The 18,345-nt window shown below is 34.2% G+C and overlaps 1 protein-coding gene across 2 annotated transcripts in view; it reads left to right on the top strand.

The window, feature by feature from the left end:
• Nucleotides 1-12,369, top strand: part of LOC148626604 (uncharacterized) — a 103,397-nt gene extending 91,028 nt beyond the window's left edge. For both annotated transcript variants that reach the window (XM_088570745.1, XM_088570744.1), the window contains 2 exons: nucleotides 7,461-7,766; nucleotides 9,629-12,369. In XM_088570745.1, coding sequence (XP_088426871.1) covers nucleotides 7,461-7,766; nucleotides 9,629-10,560 — 1,238 coding nt within the window. In that variant the 3' untranslated portion in view covers nucleotides 10,561-12,369. The remainder of the gene's footprint in view (nucleotides 1-7,460; nucleotides 7,767-9,628) is intronic.
• The last annotated feature ends 5,976 nt before the right edge of the window (nucleotides 12,370-18,345 follow it).

Genomic DNA, 18,345 nt, shown 5'->3' on the forward strand with positions numbered 1-18,345 from the left:
TGGTGCAAATGGATACACCATAACGATCAATGAATCTAAACTCATATGAACATTTCTGATGTACTTTTACTATTGTCTGTATAATGTCACTTATTTCGTAGTTTCAAGTATAAATTGATAGGGCTATGTCTGTGGTCCCAGGATGACTAAAACTCGGTCTGAGCCGATCCATATGTAATATAGCATTACCGAAAGTTTATCATACCAGCACGCAGCTGTCTCATCAAATATGATTAAAATCTCGTAGTTAGATTGTAATTGGAGTCTTATTCTGACATTGCAAAGAGTCCCATGGATAGTTGTTGCTGTATTGATCAAAGGGGTCATTTTGCGGGCAACCGAATAAAAAGTCATGATAAAATTTTTCATAACTCGACTGTTTAGGAGAAAAAATAGAATGTATTTACGTTTTAGCGATTTGCGATGCTCCCTTGGTATGCATGGTCAAACTAACAAAACTGTAACTAGGGATGGAATATACAATTATTTGTCAAAGACTAATTATTGGAACACACGAAAATGTGTAATAAATTACGACAAGCATGGAAGAAATTGCTGATCATATGTACTCTTTGGCATCGAAAAAAATCTTTTTGTTAATTAAAGCTGATCATGAATAGATTCAGACATATGCAGAAAATATTGTTATTTAACCACGTGAATGTTAGGACTCAATTTATGCAAAGACAACAGCCCCCCCTCCCAAAAAAAAAACCAAAAAAAAACAAAAACAAACAAAAACAAAAAACAAAACAACAAAACATAACATAACAAAACAAAACAAAAACAAAAACAAAACCAACACAAAACCAAAAAATCAAAAATAAACATTTCGGTTACCTTATTCAAACATGCAACATAACTAAGTGTAAAAAAGCTTATGAAATAAAACCTCAATGTAATTACACAACAATGAAAAATTGTGTCTGTCATTTAATAATTAATAATTTGAAGAATTTTAATTTTACACGAAAGTTTTTGTACCAAATAATCACCTTTTTAGCACATTCAGATTTAAAAGCACACTAAATCACTTAATGATTTGCTTATACCTGTACATGTATTAACTTGAATCACTAGGGATTTTAATTCTGAAAGACGTGCTTCATTTTGACAAGATAATTATACTATATGTATTATATGTGACATGGTCCTTTACAGGTCAATGTAGTTAATGCATCTTTCTGAAAATGCTAAATATCTGCTTTTTTATATTAATAGTTTCGTTATCGTTCCCATTAATGTCACCATAAAATGTAGAATGTAACAGCCGAGGGCAGTTAGAGGTTAGTAATTTAGAAATTATTATGGAATTATTTGCGCTTGTCCCAAGTCAGGAATTTCTGGCCTCTGTATGTCTTGTTTCGTTTCCACTTTCGGTTTACTTTTATATTGCTGGAGTATATAGGAGTGACCATTTCGTTGTAACTGTGTATAATGTTCTTTTTGGCCAACTGCAGCCTGCTCTGTGGTCCGAGGGTTTCCTCGTCACTCATTAAAGACCCATTGGTGGCCTTGGACTGACATTTTTCATCCCGTTGAAGTTGTTGTCTCTTTGACATATTGGCGATATACATTCTCGTTATATTTTAATAAAATACAATATATATTTGTTCATGTATACACTTGAATAATTCCTTGATATTTTTTCCATACACACAAAGTAGATAATTTTATGATGTCTATATCTTAAATCTAACAAGATTCAAGACACAGATTTACAAAGTGCATTACGTGTACATTTACAAATTCCTCCTTGTCTCGTTTTAGATAGATAATGACCAGAACAAATATAATTATCCTGTACTAATAGTACCCAAGCCTAAGAAATGAGTTGGTCTTTGTGTGAAAACAAAATAAACGCCACGAGGAAGTGCTTGATAAATAGCTGTGCGTGTTTCCCAACCGGCAAAGCCATTAAGTAAAAAGTTGTGAATGGACATATCATATAGATAGATTTCAAGCTATTCTATAATACGCTTGTATATTACATTCTGTCTTAATATTCCATTGCTATATAAATCGAATGTCCATCCACTATCTTTAATTAATTTATTTCTTTCTTTCCGTGAGAATTATTTGGTTAATTGCCAACTCTACTACAGATCTGTATTTTAGACCAAAATGGTTACCCTAAAATGTTCATTTGACTCTTAAGCGACTTTTCTCAAAGCAAGCAATAATTATTTCCGCATTGAGAATCAAACGGCAATGGTATTGCATATTTTCTGTTTTTAACGAATTTGAGAAAACATAATATTCCTCTGGTGGATAAAAAAAGGAGAAAGAGGTGTGTGCAGCAAAACCCGTGTGTTATAGGTAGGGCACTTGTTGACGTAGCGAAGAGTTAGTCATAACCATTTTCAAAAAGGTTCCTTGAAACTATTGTAGTGGTTAAGAATACTTCTTGGAATAACTATACACGAGTGTAAAAAAACCAACATAATTTTAAGCTGGTGCATCTCAAGACGCAAGCTTAAGTTGAACCAAACATATTCCTGTCACAACTTTTGACTTGTGTACTTGAGATGATATTTTGACATTTGATGTTTTCATTGTATGTGGTATTTTTCAAAATTAATTTCAAAACAAAGAGAACGAAATTTGTACGACCATTTATGTCTTTTTTTAACATTCAACAGGAAACATGGCAAGGTCGTTAAAAGTTTAGCATTCAGAATTCCTATATAATTTAATTATAGAAAGACACTAATGTCTTCGTGTGACATGAGAACTTAAAGTGATTTATAGAAAATTTTATTCTGAATGCCTTTTTTTGTCGAGAAAACAGGCTTTTGGGATTATTTTGTCATGCAGATTTGCCGCAGGAGTGACAATAAATCAATCAAATAGCAGAAACAATTTCTCCATTTAAGATGCTTTCTCCTTATTTTCCTTTCCTGAAATTCAAGGTATGTACATGAATATTAAAATCAACACTTCCCTTTACCAAACCGTCGTCTGCCCGTAAAAAGATTTTTCTGTGAGGTATACACGGTATCGTTATTATGTTGATTTTGCGGGGTAAATAATTTTCTAACTGTTTGTTTTCTTTTGTTTTTTAAATGCCGTGTGTCAACCTTCACAGTGTGGTTTATATCCTCGTCATTTATAATTTTATTACAAACAGACTTGTTTAAAAACACATTAACACCAACAAGTAAAAATCAAGTACAATTCTAGTAAAAGAGATTTACTTTTGCTGCAACTGATTCAAAAATGTTCTTGAGATTTGTACCAGGGATTTTCTGTAGCAAGTGGAGACCTTTGTGTCTTTGTCCCTTTTACTTCGATACTGGTTCCGATGGCAAACAACCAGTACGGATTATACGTGGATTGTTACCCTGACATACATGATAAAGAGAGAACGGTTAATTATATTAAGCGGTAATAAAAAATCACCTGGATTATATTACATTACAGGCACGGTCTAGGTAGAAATGTATTCGTGACGAAATCATGATTACTGAGTAATATCAGAAATAAAAATTCAACATTGAATTCGGACAAATTGTTGATTTTCAAACTAAGGAGTTGTGTTACATTGCGTTGAGACATATGGCAGAGAATATCATTACGATTTTTTTCTTACTGAATGTTCCTCTACAGGGATTTCTTAAAAAGATATTAATACATTCAGAGCTGGTCTTGTTTTGAAGTTTCCTTAATATTTCATGGGTTGTGAATTTATGGTTGCATTGAGTCTTTCAATTTGAATTTTAACGCCTTATATAGAATCTTTGTCCTAAAGCGCAGTTCTTTGTAATCATTGTGGAAAATTTATTTGGATATAAATTCCTAAACTGACAACTTTTAACACGAGGCGGAAATTAGACTGTAAAGATTTCTGCATATTGCGTTAATTTATGGATATATTAAACACGAAGAAGGTCGTACATGAAAGCGTTAGATCTGCTAACTCTATAATCTACTCCTTATTTAAGTATGATGCAGGACATTGATTGTGGCATTGTGTTTCCAGGGGAGCACAGGGTGCTTGTACTTCTGGTTTGTGTTTTCAATGTTCCTGGTGTTATCGAGAGTTTAAGTGACTCATGGACATGCAATTGACCAAGATGCAAGCAACGTCTTACTTTCGAAACTCACTCTAACGAGTTTCTGCAGATTTCAAGAATCTGAAATTGTCCGGAAAATTGGTTGAGATCATGTCTGATTTGAACACTGTTCAAGAATTTCGAAAGGCGCGTCTGCAGCGGTTATAAAGAGAGGAAGCAAACGATCTTGATAATCGACGTGACGTGTTAAGTGTAACGTACATGTAATTTACAGTCACCATGACATGTTCTTGTATAGAAAAAAAGACTTCTGTTATAATACATGTACAGTAAACACCTTCACACCAAGTGGTGAGGCATTATGATACCCCAATAAAGTCACGTGTCCGTCCGCCTGACTCCGTTTTCGACAGTTTCCAAGTGCATATGGTAACCTGCAGGGCGTGTCGGCGTACGCCCCCTCTAAATTTGTAAGACAATTTTTTTTCACCACAAGTTTCACCCCATAATATTTTTTTGCCTTGCTTTGCACGGCATTGGATTCAATTAACGCCCCCTAAACTTAAATCCTGGATCCGCCCCTGACCTGAGAACGAATTAATTACATGTATTTTTTTAAACTTTGCACATTTGTTAGTACCATAAAATACAGGTTAAGTCCATTTTCAGCAAAATCAAAAGTGATGTTTATGAGTTAGTCTTTTTTAACATTTTCCCAATCCCCCTTTTTCACCATTACGTGGCGGGATATCCACTAATAATGGCCTATCATTAGCTGTTTTGATTGAACTGTTGATTATATTCGAGTTCTTATTGGACTGATAAAAAAGTTTCTAAAGATGACAATTGAAAATATAATAAAATTTTCTCTCCGTAACAATTACCTATTTTGCTGTCAGACTGTAGAGAAATAATGTCACTTCATGAAGTAAAATTTGACGCAAATCAAGACTGTCCTGTTAAAATTTATTACGGGTTATCACTGAATAAAACAACAACTCAAGTAAAATCAAATTATTGAAAAAAATCCACGACATGAAAGGCTTCCTTCGTCAAACATATTGCGTCGAATTCTTCCCAGGAATTATTTATGTAATTTCAGATTGTTTGATTGTTTTAAATACAATCACTTTTAATTTTCAGGCTTACTTTGTTAATTAATGATAAATAAAAGGAATCAAAGTGTCGAAGTGTCAATGGGTCAAAAAATTTACTGAGTCCCGAATGAACAGTCGACAATCGTTTCATATAATTTGAAAAAGAAAACCTTTTGTTCCCATGTGATTTTATAGGCACAAAAAAACCGTATACTGGTCCTAAACTTGTGTTTCCATATGTTTTGAAACATGAAAACAAATTTTGCAATTATTCCTGTGTTCATGTAGATATATTGTAATATTGTCGGTGTTCATTGAATCATTTGATAAATCACTTCTCACTTAAGTGTCAGTCTTTGTATGAATCAGGCAGTAGGTGAAGCGTGGTATGAAAAAAAACCCATCATTTTGATAGTGTAATTTGACTATTTGCATTATCCGAATCAAGGACAATAGACAAGATTTGCCATATTATGCTGGACCATTGAGTTACAATTGCAATAAAATGCACTGGAATTGAACATTTCAATGGCAGATAACTCTTTCAAAAACCTCATTTTTCTAAGATTCAATTGAAATTTTCTGCACAAAGCCACTGAAACAGAGATCAAATAATGGTCTTTTTAAACAGAGAAATCATCCTTGAGCTATATTTTATTGTCAGATCGGTGGGGATTTGACATGTTTGTTTCTGATTTCCTGTATTTTCCCTGATTCTTACAAACATTTACACTTAAGATATCTTTTTATGGTTGGAAACTACTGACAAGATATTTCGAGCGGTTGTTTACATACTGGTTGCTCTTGTTGTGTTCAAATCTTCCCCAGTTTGCTCGTGTGCAAATCAAATCATGATCTGCTGGCTTAAATCTGTTTAAAAGTAATTTTCCATCGGACACGAAAACAACCCTGCCTGACATTTCAAGGTGACTGTTCTTTAAGCAATTTAATTAGAATAAACGCGTCAGTGTATTTTCAATTTGATATTTTTTTTCATCTAAGTAGCCAATGAGCTTGATCGAAATTAGCCCTGTCAAATAACTAGTGATTGGAAAACATTTTTATTGTAATGACATGCTACAGAAGGGCTAGATGACCTTTCAATTATATGAAACAAAGAAAACAATTACTACCGTAGCTATCTACTGCATATAACTCATCAAAAACGAAGAAAACGGGTCTTGAGAAAAATATCACCTTCGAACATGAACGAATAAAATGCAAAAAAACCTACAAAACTACAAAAATCAGAAATGTAATTTGGTCTTTATTAAGTTGGGACAATCCTCTTACAGCTGCAAAAGAAGCTGTTCCTGTAAAAGTCATGCAAAAATATGAATTCAGTGATTCATTTATAAAAGTCGTTTCTGGTTACAGACCACCAATTCAACCAATGAGCATTTGGAACGTAGGCAAAAATAGTCCTACGCAGAAATTACCCCTGTTCCTCATAGTGCTGTGAAAAAAGTTCTCATCTTATTTAAAAAAATTAAACAGTTTCTGAAAGGAAAAACATTTCTGTACATTTTATAGGTGCATTTTGCTTCTTGTGATGTGAAGCCTAATCTCCATAATGATTTCTAAATATACCCCTATCTTGTGAAAACACTGGGATTTCCCATGCTGTTTATAGACACTTCACTTCCGGTGACCAGTACTGCACTGCAAGTCTGCTAACCCTGAGGGTTGTGAGCTGACACATGTAGAATCATGCTGATATATAGTCCTCTGCAGGTTAAAGTTAAGGTAAAGTCCAGAGAAGCCATTGAATATTGTGAAATTAGCATAGAAGCCTATGGGAAGTGGAATTAGTGGTTTCTAGCCTTCTTGCTCATACTGTAAATGTATTTTGATTTGAAGGCATTTTATTGAAGGAATGGACAAGTTTTAAAATGATTTCTTTTTGTAAAAGATATTGGAGAGGAAACTAAGTTGATACAGAATGTGCATGGAAAATCAGATTATATCGCATGTAAGGAAAATAATACATGCGTTCTGTTATGAATTTTCATCGCTTCCAGAAGGCAGGTTGAATAAATCATTTGTTGTTAAAAGCATTTCAAACAACATATTAAAAAAAATTAAATATGATCGTGCGTCCCATTTTTCATTCACTGCATGATGAACTTTTTATTTATTTGCCAGTTTTGGGAGTACGTCTACAAATGTTTAACGCGGATTGTAGACCCCGAGCGCTAGGCGTTTATCAATGTTTATTGAAAAATTTGGTCAATCAGCGCCCTCCCGTTCTTCAATTCCTTTATCCGCCCCTAAGTTTGAAGGCATGCACACTGTAAAAGTTAGATTTATTAGTTTTAATATATATTTTATCAATTTTTCTTTTCAGGAGAAGTAGGAAAAGAAATGTATATTGTCAACAGAGGCAGATTACATGTAGTGGCTGATAATGGGAAAACCGTTTTAGCAACTCTGAAACCCGGAAGTTATTTTGGGGAAATCAGCATTTTGAATATGGGTACTTCCGGGAATAGACGAACTGCTTCTGTAAGGTCAGTGGGATATTCCGATCTCTTCCGGTTGTCAAAACAGGACTTATGGGATGTGCTCAAGGAATATCCTGCAGCTAGGGTGAAATTGGAAGCAATTGCTGTGAAACGACTGGAGAAGACGAAGAAAATGCCACTAGAAAAGGGTAATTAACTGACATTTTATTTAGCAGTTTATTGTACAAAAGTCAACCATTGTTTTCCAACAGAAATATAAATTAGGACAAAAGTAATTCTGTGGGAAAAAGCATTCAAGACACGCATCTATTACGTAACACAATATCGACAGAGGAAAAAGGAAGGGACTTGCATAGATTTTATTTAAAAAGTGCTCTTTCAGTGTAAGAAAGGACATAATTCAACCTATTTTTATAGCACAGAATTATTGCATCGCAGAAAAAAACACCTTACAACATTATCTGTCTTTTATAGAATCTGTTCATAAATACACATTAACTGTCAAAAGAACCCAAATGGACATTATTCGTGACGTCATACCACTATTAATTCCGACGAATTTATTCTAGGTTATGACACCATAGCAGTTATTTTCACACAGATTAATAAACTTAATATAGTAAATTACACCACAGAATGAATGTCACTAAAACTGTGCTGTCCTATTTTATCGCTTGTCTTTCAAGGAATAATTAATATGCGTTTCCAACCGTTGTGTCTTTTGCTATAATCATTTAACTAATAGTGCTTCTATTTTCGATACTCAAATTTGTTGTGCAATCTGGGAAACAGATCTCGTACGGATTTATAAAAAAGATGGTAACTCCAAAAGACCTTTCTAAGTCCTGTAATAAACCCACGTTTTCAGTACCTATATTTATTATAGCGTTCGTTAAACATTCGCTTATGATTTGCATAATTATATATCACTACTCCACATTAGGTTGCTGATCATTGCCAGGTTTACTGTACCATCATATTTTCATAGTTCTAGATAGCTTCATACGAGATCAAAATTTACTTCTTAACTATAATGCACGTATTCTACGTGACTGTGTTTTTCGAATTCGTACTGCTGCGACATCTATGGCAACACCGCCCGCAAAAAGTCCAGCGCTCGAAAACCACTCGGCTAGCTAGGCGAGTGGTCTAGAGCGCTGGACTTTTTGCAGGCAGTGGTGCCATAGATGTCACAACAGTGCGAGTTCGCTTTGTAAATTTGGCAGTTAAAGTCAACCGATTGTAGAGCATATCGCATTTGTGTCATTTTGGATGTTGAAAGCAAGCCAAAATCAGTGGTATAGAATATTTGACGATTGGTGATTTTGGAGAATTCAGTCTTTGATTTATGGAAGGACCAGTAGAACTGATTACTTTCGAGTAGGAATTTTATCATTTTATCATGATCGCTACTATAACTGACGTCATGAAAGGATGCGTTACTGTCTTAAATCAGGACAATAAAGCTCGCCAATTATAACAAAATATTAACGTGACACGTGGTAGGGTTATTTTCAGATCCAATCTCCTACGTAGAGAATACAATCGCTATTTCAAAGCTTTTACACATCTGCTATATTAAGTACTTAATCCTGCAACTTTATGCAAATTATATGTATACAGTACACCGTAAACAGCTTCGCGGATATACAAGGAGTAGAGACCACGCCCTTAGACTTGTTCACACTCCGAGTCGTGCTCATAATTTAGCATAGATCAAGTAGCGGTTATACATTGGTTTGCGGAAAATGTTTGTTTTCAGATTTTTAATACAAGTTTAGTATGCAAATGTTTCATAAGCAGAACTTAAGGTCTTCGGAGAACATCTGGATTTATCCCTTAAATAGATCTCCTTGACGACCTTATCTGCCAAGGCACGTTGCTACATGTATTTAAAATGAAAAAGGAAAACAGTATATCATTCAATAGCTCGTTTATAACAAGTAAATATGTTTCTTGCAATCTATCAGCTCAGTAATATTCTATTATTTATGCAAATAAAATTAAGATCTAGTATTTATATCAACTGAAGATTTGTTTTCTTTTGCAGCTGCTATGTCCAGAAGTAAAAGTACCCCAGGACTGGTAGAGTCACAGGGAAAAGTGCCTCTGGAAGCCATGTTTATTACGCGTCATCACACACTTCCTGCTGGTCTTCCGATACAAAAAGTAGCGCCAGAATCTCACACACAATTCTCAGAAGAAAATTCTGATGGCAATAACATAGACAATAACGAGTGCCAACGTGCTGAAATCTTACCTCCGAATGTTCCTTTTCAGCAGCCAAATACGGGGTCTTTAAACAAGTCACAGACAGTAGGTAGCATGAAATCGTTCATAGCTCCATCACCATCACACAAATCAACCTCTTTTTCAGATGCAAAGTTTACAATTAGTCCGCCAACGTCACCACGTGACCCATTACAAACAGAAGTTCCGTCATCAATGTCCGCTCAATTATCGCCGATCCATTTTCCATTCCAAATGTATTCATATCAAACTCAACAATCTCAAATGAATCTACTGTCCCCGTATTGTGCCTCGAACAATTTACAAATGCCGTCATCGCCAAGTCTCGCGTTATCGAGATCTGACAATCTTACGTCTTCACAGACAAATTTAGCATCACCTCAAAACCAAACATACCATGGTCCTTTTTTCCAAACACAGCATTCTGTGACATCGGTATCACCGGGACTCACCCCGAATGTCCCGGCTGGGAGTCCAGCCTCTTTTTCGTATGACACATCACAAGATGTCCTTTTACAGGAAATAACAACCTTACGAGAAAGACTTGCTACTCTTGAGACTGAAAACGCCTCAATGACGGCCAAATTAAATCAACAACAATGGGACGTAGAAAATAGACTTTCTGAACTTGAAATGCACATGTGCCCGACCAGTTCTAGTATGGCTAGCACGGCTAGTCAAGAAGATCGGACTGAGAGAATAGAACCAGTCAACCGTGAATCAATTATCTAATTTGCATTTGTGGTAATGCAATTATTCAAATAAGGAAAATTATTTTTGTCACGTGATATCGACGTTGATGTGATAATTAGGATAAATCTGCTGGATTTTTTTATAGATTGTAAATATTATTATACGAGAATTTAATGTTAGGTTATTTAGTTGTTTTCAGTTGAAAATTTAAAGTATTTTTATATATGTCATTTTCCGATAGAATTCCAGAATGAAGTTACATTCCAGTATACACATCTTTTTCCAATATTCCTAATATTTGTTGCGAAAGACGGGCGTTTGTACTTTTATTTGTTTGTACGGATGTGATTCTTTCTAATTCAAATAATTCATAGGTGTACATGTTGGTTTAAAAAATTACCACCCTCCCCTTAAAAAACCTCCAAAACTTTCAATGGAATCAGACGTTTCTGTATACTGCTTTGTCTAACATATAATGAAATCCAGAGACACATGTAGAAATTATGGTATAAAATTGAAACACAATTTGAGGCGTCCAAAATGTTTTATGGTGACCTTTGATAAAAATCGTATAGAGTAGGTAATATTGAAATTCGAACCTATAGAATTATTACAATGAAATGACACACTAGTACTAATTTTCGCATAATCTGTCAAGTCAACATATTCGCGGGTAATAATTTTCGTTGTTTAAAAAAATGACAAACGTTATATAGTGATAAAAATTCTTTCTACCAGGTTAATAAAGAAAATTAGTAGACCGCGAAAACCAATACGTTTACTGTAATTAAAATTCTAAGTTATCGTGTATTGACGCAATAAATGATGATTAATTGTGACCCCTTTTGCAACATATTTATTTATGCACCAAAACATTTTACCACTTAGAAACATTTGATCTAAGATAATGTGCTACAAATGCTTGTAGAAATTCCAATAGTAAATGTATTGGAATTACCTTTAGAAACGTCTAATACTTATCGACGGCATGATTAGTGACATCATTCCTGTTTTACGACGTGAACCTAAAAAGGCTTTATGCTTTAGGTCTTGCCGCCATGCTTTAAAAAGGAAGAACATCCTTTTAGTTAATCTTGTAAGCCTGGTTGTTTTTTCATTCATTTTTTTAACAGTTTGATTGCATTTATTTTATATCTCGCTGTCGTTCGGGACAAAGTAAACATCTGTGGTTACATTGTAAACAACTATCTAGCATGGCGGACAAGAAGTATGACTTATTTTTCACGAGTTGCTCAAATTGCCACCAAAGTAAATACAAATCGACAGAATACCTCCACATATATTTTGAAATTCTTTAAACTAAGTACTACGTACGCCAGAATCTATGTCACAGATATTTCACATTCAAACACAACTATCAATTTGGAACGAGGCTGAATAAGATAGGCTAAATATAGAGTCTGAACATAAACGTCTATTTTTGTCGTTTGCAATTAACTCTGCCCAGGATAGCTACTAAATATACATGTATCTTATATTTTTTTAATGGCCTATGTTCTATAAAAATATTCGTAATTTTCGTAATCCATCTCATGCCATCTGTAAAAAGTACGCTGATTATTTTGATGAAACCAAACGACTTGCATTGAAAGAGAAGCTATTCAAATAAAAAATGAAGTCAAATTGGTCTTTTTCCCACCCATAGCTTTGACAGATAAAATCAAATACCTTTGATATATGACATGAAACAAATATAAATCCTTGTAATGTATGGTACGGATTTGAATGTGAAACCTTTGCGATGTGGATAGCCATTCACTTATTGAAAGTTTGTTAACTATAGAAGTTGTTTTGTTGAGGAGATATGACATTAAAACGTTGAAACTTGGTTGTGTTGCTTTTCAATGTATGATTTCAATGTACGATACTGCCCTTTAGACATATACTAGTATGTCAAGAGATACAACTTATACTAGAATAACATCAGACTGAAAATATTCGTGAAAAGTGAATAGTACAAAAAGCAGTTTTTCATCTAATGTAATACGGTAATATTGAAAAAAAATAGTAACCACGGAAACCACGAAAACAAGAGGTAAAATTTACAAGAAAATATTGTACAATCCTGATTCTTCCAACAACAGCATAGATTACCTGCGTCGCTAGGGTAAGTGTTCCAAGCTTTTCAAAAACCATCGAATTACTTATATCATTAACCCTTTTACTGCCATGGCATATTTTGGTATACACTACCTTTCATTGCCAGGCCGAGTTGTTTTGAAGAAGTTTTCACTTGGGTATTTTATGATGTTAACAAAAAAAAAAAAAAAAAAAGAAAAAAAATAACGTCACAATACGTCGCCGAATTCGTAGATGTAGTCAGTGCCCGCTTGTTTTTTTAACTTCTATACACCTACCGCGTCTTCACTAATCTGGCAAAATTGGCTATTCACTCGATCGTCTAATTTAAATTCGGTTACGGTCAGTTTGCTGTAAGCATTCTTAAGAGCAAAAGGTTAGAATTATCTTGAATTCAATAGAATATCTAAGAAAATGTACGACACTAAAGCAGGTTTTCAATAGATACTTTTGTTACTGGAATTTCACTTCTCATTCGATCTACGCTTTTTAGCGAATAATTAACGAAAATGTCGAGATCAAATGAATGCTACCCAACTTCAGAAAAAAATGGATTTGTTTAGGAAAGATACATTTATGAAAGATGAACAGATTTGTGAAAGGAAACATTTAAAAATACACCGCGTGTATTACGTTTTGCCTGCTTTTCCACGTAAGATCATATTGCTCTGTAAACAGTATGATCCGGTTTCGCTAATATTGTACCCAGCATTATTTTGTTAGTATTGACTTACGTCAAAACTAGTTCACTTTTAATTGTAACGTTTTTATTTTGTCATTTTTCACTTGCTATGTATATCGTAGACTACACATGAGGCCTAAAAGAATACCATTGTTTCTATTTACCATTTTGTATCTACCCTAAAGCTATTCGTCAAACACTTACGTAAAAAAAAATGTTTACCTACAAAAACCTTAGTTTTTTTTTTAATTAAAAGCATGTTAGCGGCAACACGCTTTTATGTAAACTTCGGTAATTTTCTGGTTTCCACTTACACAGATACCTAAAACGAAGCGTTTGGAACATAAACAATTATAATTTCAAATTAATTCGACTACAAGGTAAAATAAATTTCAAAACATATTACTTTACGAAGTGATTGTTTATTGCTCGGAACCATGACATTTATGTTTATTGGCATATAAAGGGTGCAATCCATTTCTACATTGTAAGCAAATGTAAATTGTTCTCTCGCGTGTACCTCGTCTCCTGTCTGAACACACAATACATTCCATTGGTTTGGTCGCGCTGGCTAAATTTGGTTTTAATCTACGAACATTTCGGTCGACTTTCCCTCGATGCTGTAGATGTTCCTCCGATAAACTTTCTATTACTCTTTCGGTGAATCGAAGTCTTGACATCACAGGTCTATCGGTTGTGTTTTTGGTATAAAGAATATACGAGTTTATGAGAAAACGTTGCAGTAGATTAGAAACCACTTTTTTCCTCATCTTTACACTCTTTCTATTATCTCCATAAAAACTGGTCATCATATTATTCAAGTCAAATTGTCCCATGTATTTGTTGTACTTAGTTATAAGTTTTGGTTGCCGTCTTTTATTTTAGCCGAATGGAATGTGCTTACCACTCTCACGGGTTTCTTGTTTCCTTCTTTGTGTGCCACAACAAGAGTTTTGCCACTTCTGGCTAATACCGATTCGTCAGCGTTGAGAGTCGGATTTTTTTTTTATTATACCGGGCATTGGTCTGTTTTTCCGCAGTGTGCCTATCAGATAGGTGCCAACGGACAATAGATGTCTGGCCAGATTTAGGGATGAAAAAAACTATCACAGTATAAATGATAGTTTTTTTATGTAAAAGTGAGGAATCTGCCAAAAGATTATGTACATCTGTTCCTTGGTGGTGCCCTGCAGGGACGGGGTCATACTGTTTTCCACTATACACTATGATTCTTATAATGTACCCCGTCACCGCTTCAACTAACATCCAGAGTTTGATTCCAAGTTTAGAGTGCTTGGTTGGAATATATTGTATCATGACAGACCGGGCTTTTGTTGCAACCAGAGATTCATCAACGGATCGGGTGTGTACAAATATTTCGACCGCATATTGAAATATTCTATTAATGGTTGGAATTTTCCTGCCGGGTTATATCCGTTTTGACCTTTAGATTTGTTTTTTCTATCATCAACTAGATGAAAAAATTTCAATAACAGCTGAAAGCGGTTTCTTGTGAACATTTGCCGAAGTTAAGGTGTACATTGACTCTTTATTCCTTCCCGCCAATATTGTTTAATTTGTGGCTTTTTTAACTAACCCCACATTCAAAATAACAGCTAAGGAACAATTGAACTCGCATACTGTGACTGAGTCTAAAGTGTTGAGCTAAATGTCCCATTTTACTTTTGATGAGTTGTGAAGTATACCTTAAATAAGTACATGTACGTGGATAATGTAATTAATAATGTAATTATTAATCCAGACGTTTGGTAAACGATTTTTTTGTCTTATTGACCAAAAATTCCTTAAATATGACCTACTTTTTATTCTAGTTTATGTTATATTTTCTACACGGCATAAAGAAAATTGAAAATGAATTGTGTAAGTGTGTGTGTCTAGAGTGCTCTCTTTTTTATCACCCAGGCACACCGTCAAAGCGAGAAATTGTCGTGAACAAATCGATGATATGTGTCAAGATCATCGTAGCTGAATGGAGCAAGTCAAGGATCTTGCACACAAACGTTGTCACATTTTCGATGATTTCAGCAAAAACCGCGGAATTATCCCCCCCCCCATCTTGGGACTGGAATGAGATTTTAAGCCTACTTGAGGATTACCAATTCCCAAAATATTTTATTTACTAAAAGGTCATCAATATGTAAACGTACATATTTGTTTCTTTAGCACATTTCTTCATTAGAAAAAGATTAAGTGTGAACATCAACATAAAATAAACGATTGACTTAGCTCGAACTGGAGGCATGTGTTTTGACCCAGGATTCGCATCAAGGCGTCGTACATTCCTTTCTTCTGGTGGGAACTCTCTCAGCCAAATTCCTGACATTTTTTTACGCTAACTCAACCACAACGAGCACTTTTACAATTACGTCATAGACGTAACGTCATAAAAAATGACAAAGTCACAACAAATAAATAATACTAATAATAATAAGGATGTGTTCTTAAAACAATAAAACATCATTGGAGATAGTATATTTTTTAGTTTATCTAGTGGTTGATATTGGCTAAAATTAGGGCTTAGTTTCACAATTTCTGCAAACAGCTTATTTCTTACATTCGAATTGTGTTTACAATTAAAAAAAAATGGTACTGATCATCAACTTCATCTTTACATATTTTACAAAATCTGTTTTCCCTTGAAATATTTTTATACTTGTCTGTTTCAACTTCTAGTGTATGGTCGCTTACACGAAATTTAGTAATTATTTGTCTATTTTTAAAATGTGGCGCTTTTATCAGATATTCTTCTATTTCTATTTCTGATATAAGTTTACTGTATAGAAATAATTTTGAGCTGTCATTGATAGATGAAAGTTTATTACAATTTTTTCTTTGTATATATTGCTTATTTGTTTGTTAAACTTTATCTTTAAATTAAATTTTATTTTACTATAAGGTTTATCAGCAGATTCAAAACCTTTTATATCTAATCCCACATCTTCAAAAATATTATTTACAAAACTATACCATGTGTATAACCCTTCACTATCAAGATTTTTATTGAGCTCATATGCTTCCTTAAATAGGGGATTAATATTTCCCATGTTTAATCTGCAGAAATATAACATGTGTGTTAATAAATGATACAGTAGAATAACAACTCTGTATGATGGGGTTTCCTGTACTTTAAATTTTGTTTGTAAACAAAATTATCATACGAAATTATCGAAAATTTAATCCCCACTTCAATTGTAATCAATAATATGTAGTTACATAATCATATTAGTGTATTGTCTGTGAGTAATTGGCCAAATTATTGGTCTTTTGGCAACTAACAGATGTCCATTTTATGGCCCTTTGGCAGAGAAAAGGTTAAGAAGGTGAAGACGAAGCGCAATTTGCATATGATTGCATGAAGGGTAATAATAAAAATACCCAACTGATTAAATCTAGGCTATACTCAAAAGAAAATACTCCGTATAACAAATGCCAATATCAGGGTAAAAACCGGAAAGTTGGAAACCACTGCACTGGTCCTGACTTGGTACAGTTACAACTCATACGTTAGGCTAGACTTTGCCGAAACTACGCGGAAATTGTGTACCGTGCTAGAATTCTTACAGTTAGGCTTCTGGAATGGGGTTATGTTACAAGATTGATGCCATTACTACAGAAGTTTTATGGTCGTAATCATGATAGCGTGGATCGTTATGGAGTGTCAATCTGCAACATCGTTGTATACCGTGTCATAGTTTTCTTCCTCGTTCGGGTACCCCGAGTGAGACATTTCACGAGCAACTCGATCGGTGTTTCCAGAAAAGAAGAAGACGTTCAATCTACCCGGTAACATTGATAATGCCCCAAGAGTCCAGGTTGTTGCTGTGTGTGTGTGGTAACATTGATATTGCCCCAAGAGTCCAGGTTGTTGCTCTGTGTGTGTGTGTGGTAACACTGATTATGCCCCAAGAGTCCAGGTTGTTGCTGTGTGTGTATGTGTGGTAACATTGATAATGCCCCAAGAGTCCAGGTTGTTGCTGTGTGTGTGTGGTAACATTGATTATACCCCAAGAGTCCAGGTTGTTGCTGTGTGTGTATGGTAACATTGATTATGCCCAAAGAGTCCAGGTTGTTGCTGTGGGTGTGTGGTAACATTGATTATGTCCCAAGAGTCCAGGTTGTTGTTGTGGGTGTCTATTTTCTTCGTCTAGTCATTATCCTTGGAATATGAATGCTTTTGATTTCCGCTCGAATCTTGGTTTCCTTGATTTACCTTTGATACAAGTATTATTAAAAAGTATAAGTTTGATCTCTAACAGTTCTTTTGGAGCAAATTGTAGAAGAGTCACAACTTATAAGCTACAACTACCTATGAGGAATTACGCGATAAACCTAGTAATATTTCAAGTACTTCCGAAACACTCACAAATGTATATAAAGAAAGGATTTCTATGTCAGGAAATCATTCTTGTTATAAATGTTATGTTTTTCATTGGTTGAAATTGAATTAAGCAAATATTCGATTAAAAAAGAGACATTACATAAGGAAGCACTGATTTGGGGGATGAGAGTTGGGGCTAGGATGAAATATTCTACTCAGACTTTTTATTCTAAGAAAAATATAGGTCCTGTCTATCTTTTTTCGTTTGGGCAGTAATATATCCTGCCATTGTATTTTATCTTACGGCCTTTCCTGTCTTTTCATTTCTTGAAAATTCCAGTTCTGCATTATTTTTATTTCAAACTTCCTTCTAACCCCATACCCTTTAAAGATAATGTGGTAGTCCTTTAGTTTACAAAAAAAAGTTTCTTTGCACTTGAAAGGTAAATAAAATGCAGATTGGAAATATTGATAACACGTTTTTGAGCCATTATTTTCTTGTGATTTTAGGGGGCATATAGAGACTTTCATAATATTAAAACAAAAAGAAAAAAAAAACAACTTCAAAATAATTCAATATGAAATCAAAGTTTAAATGTAAAATGTTTAAGCGATTATATAATGATTTTAATAACATTTATAATTTTAAACAAATCGCGACAATATTTTTTTGTGGTAAACAGCAAATCGAATATAAATAAAT

This window comes from Perna viridis, chromosome 2 (assembly GCF_037379345.1).
Source record: "Perna viridis isolate PV_CMFRI_1.1 ecotype Kerala chromosome 2, ASM3737934v1, whole genome shotgun sequence".
In the NCBI taxonomy this organism is placed as follows: Eukaryota; Metazoa; Mollusca; class Bivalvia; order Mytilida; family Mytilidae; genus Perna; species Perna viridis.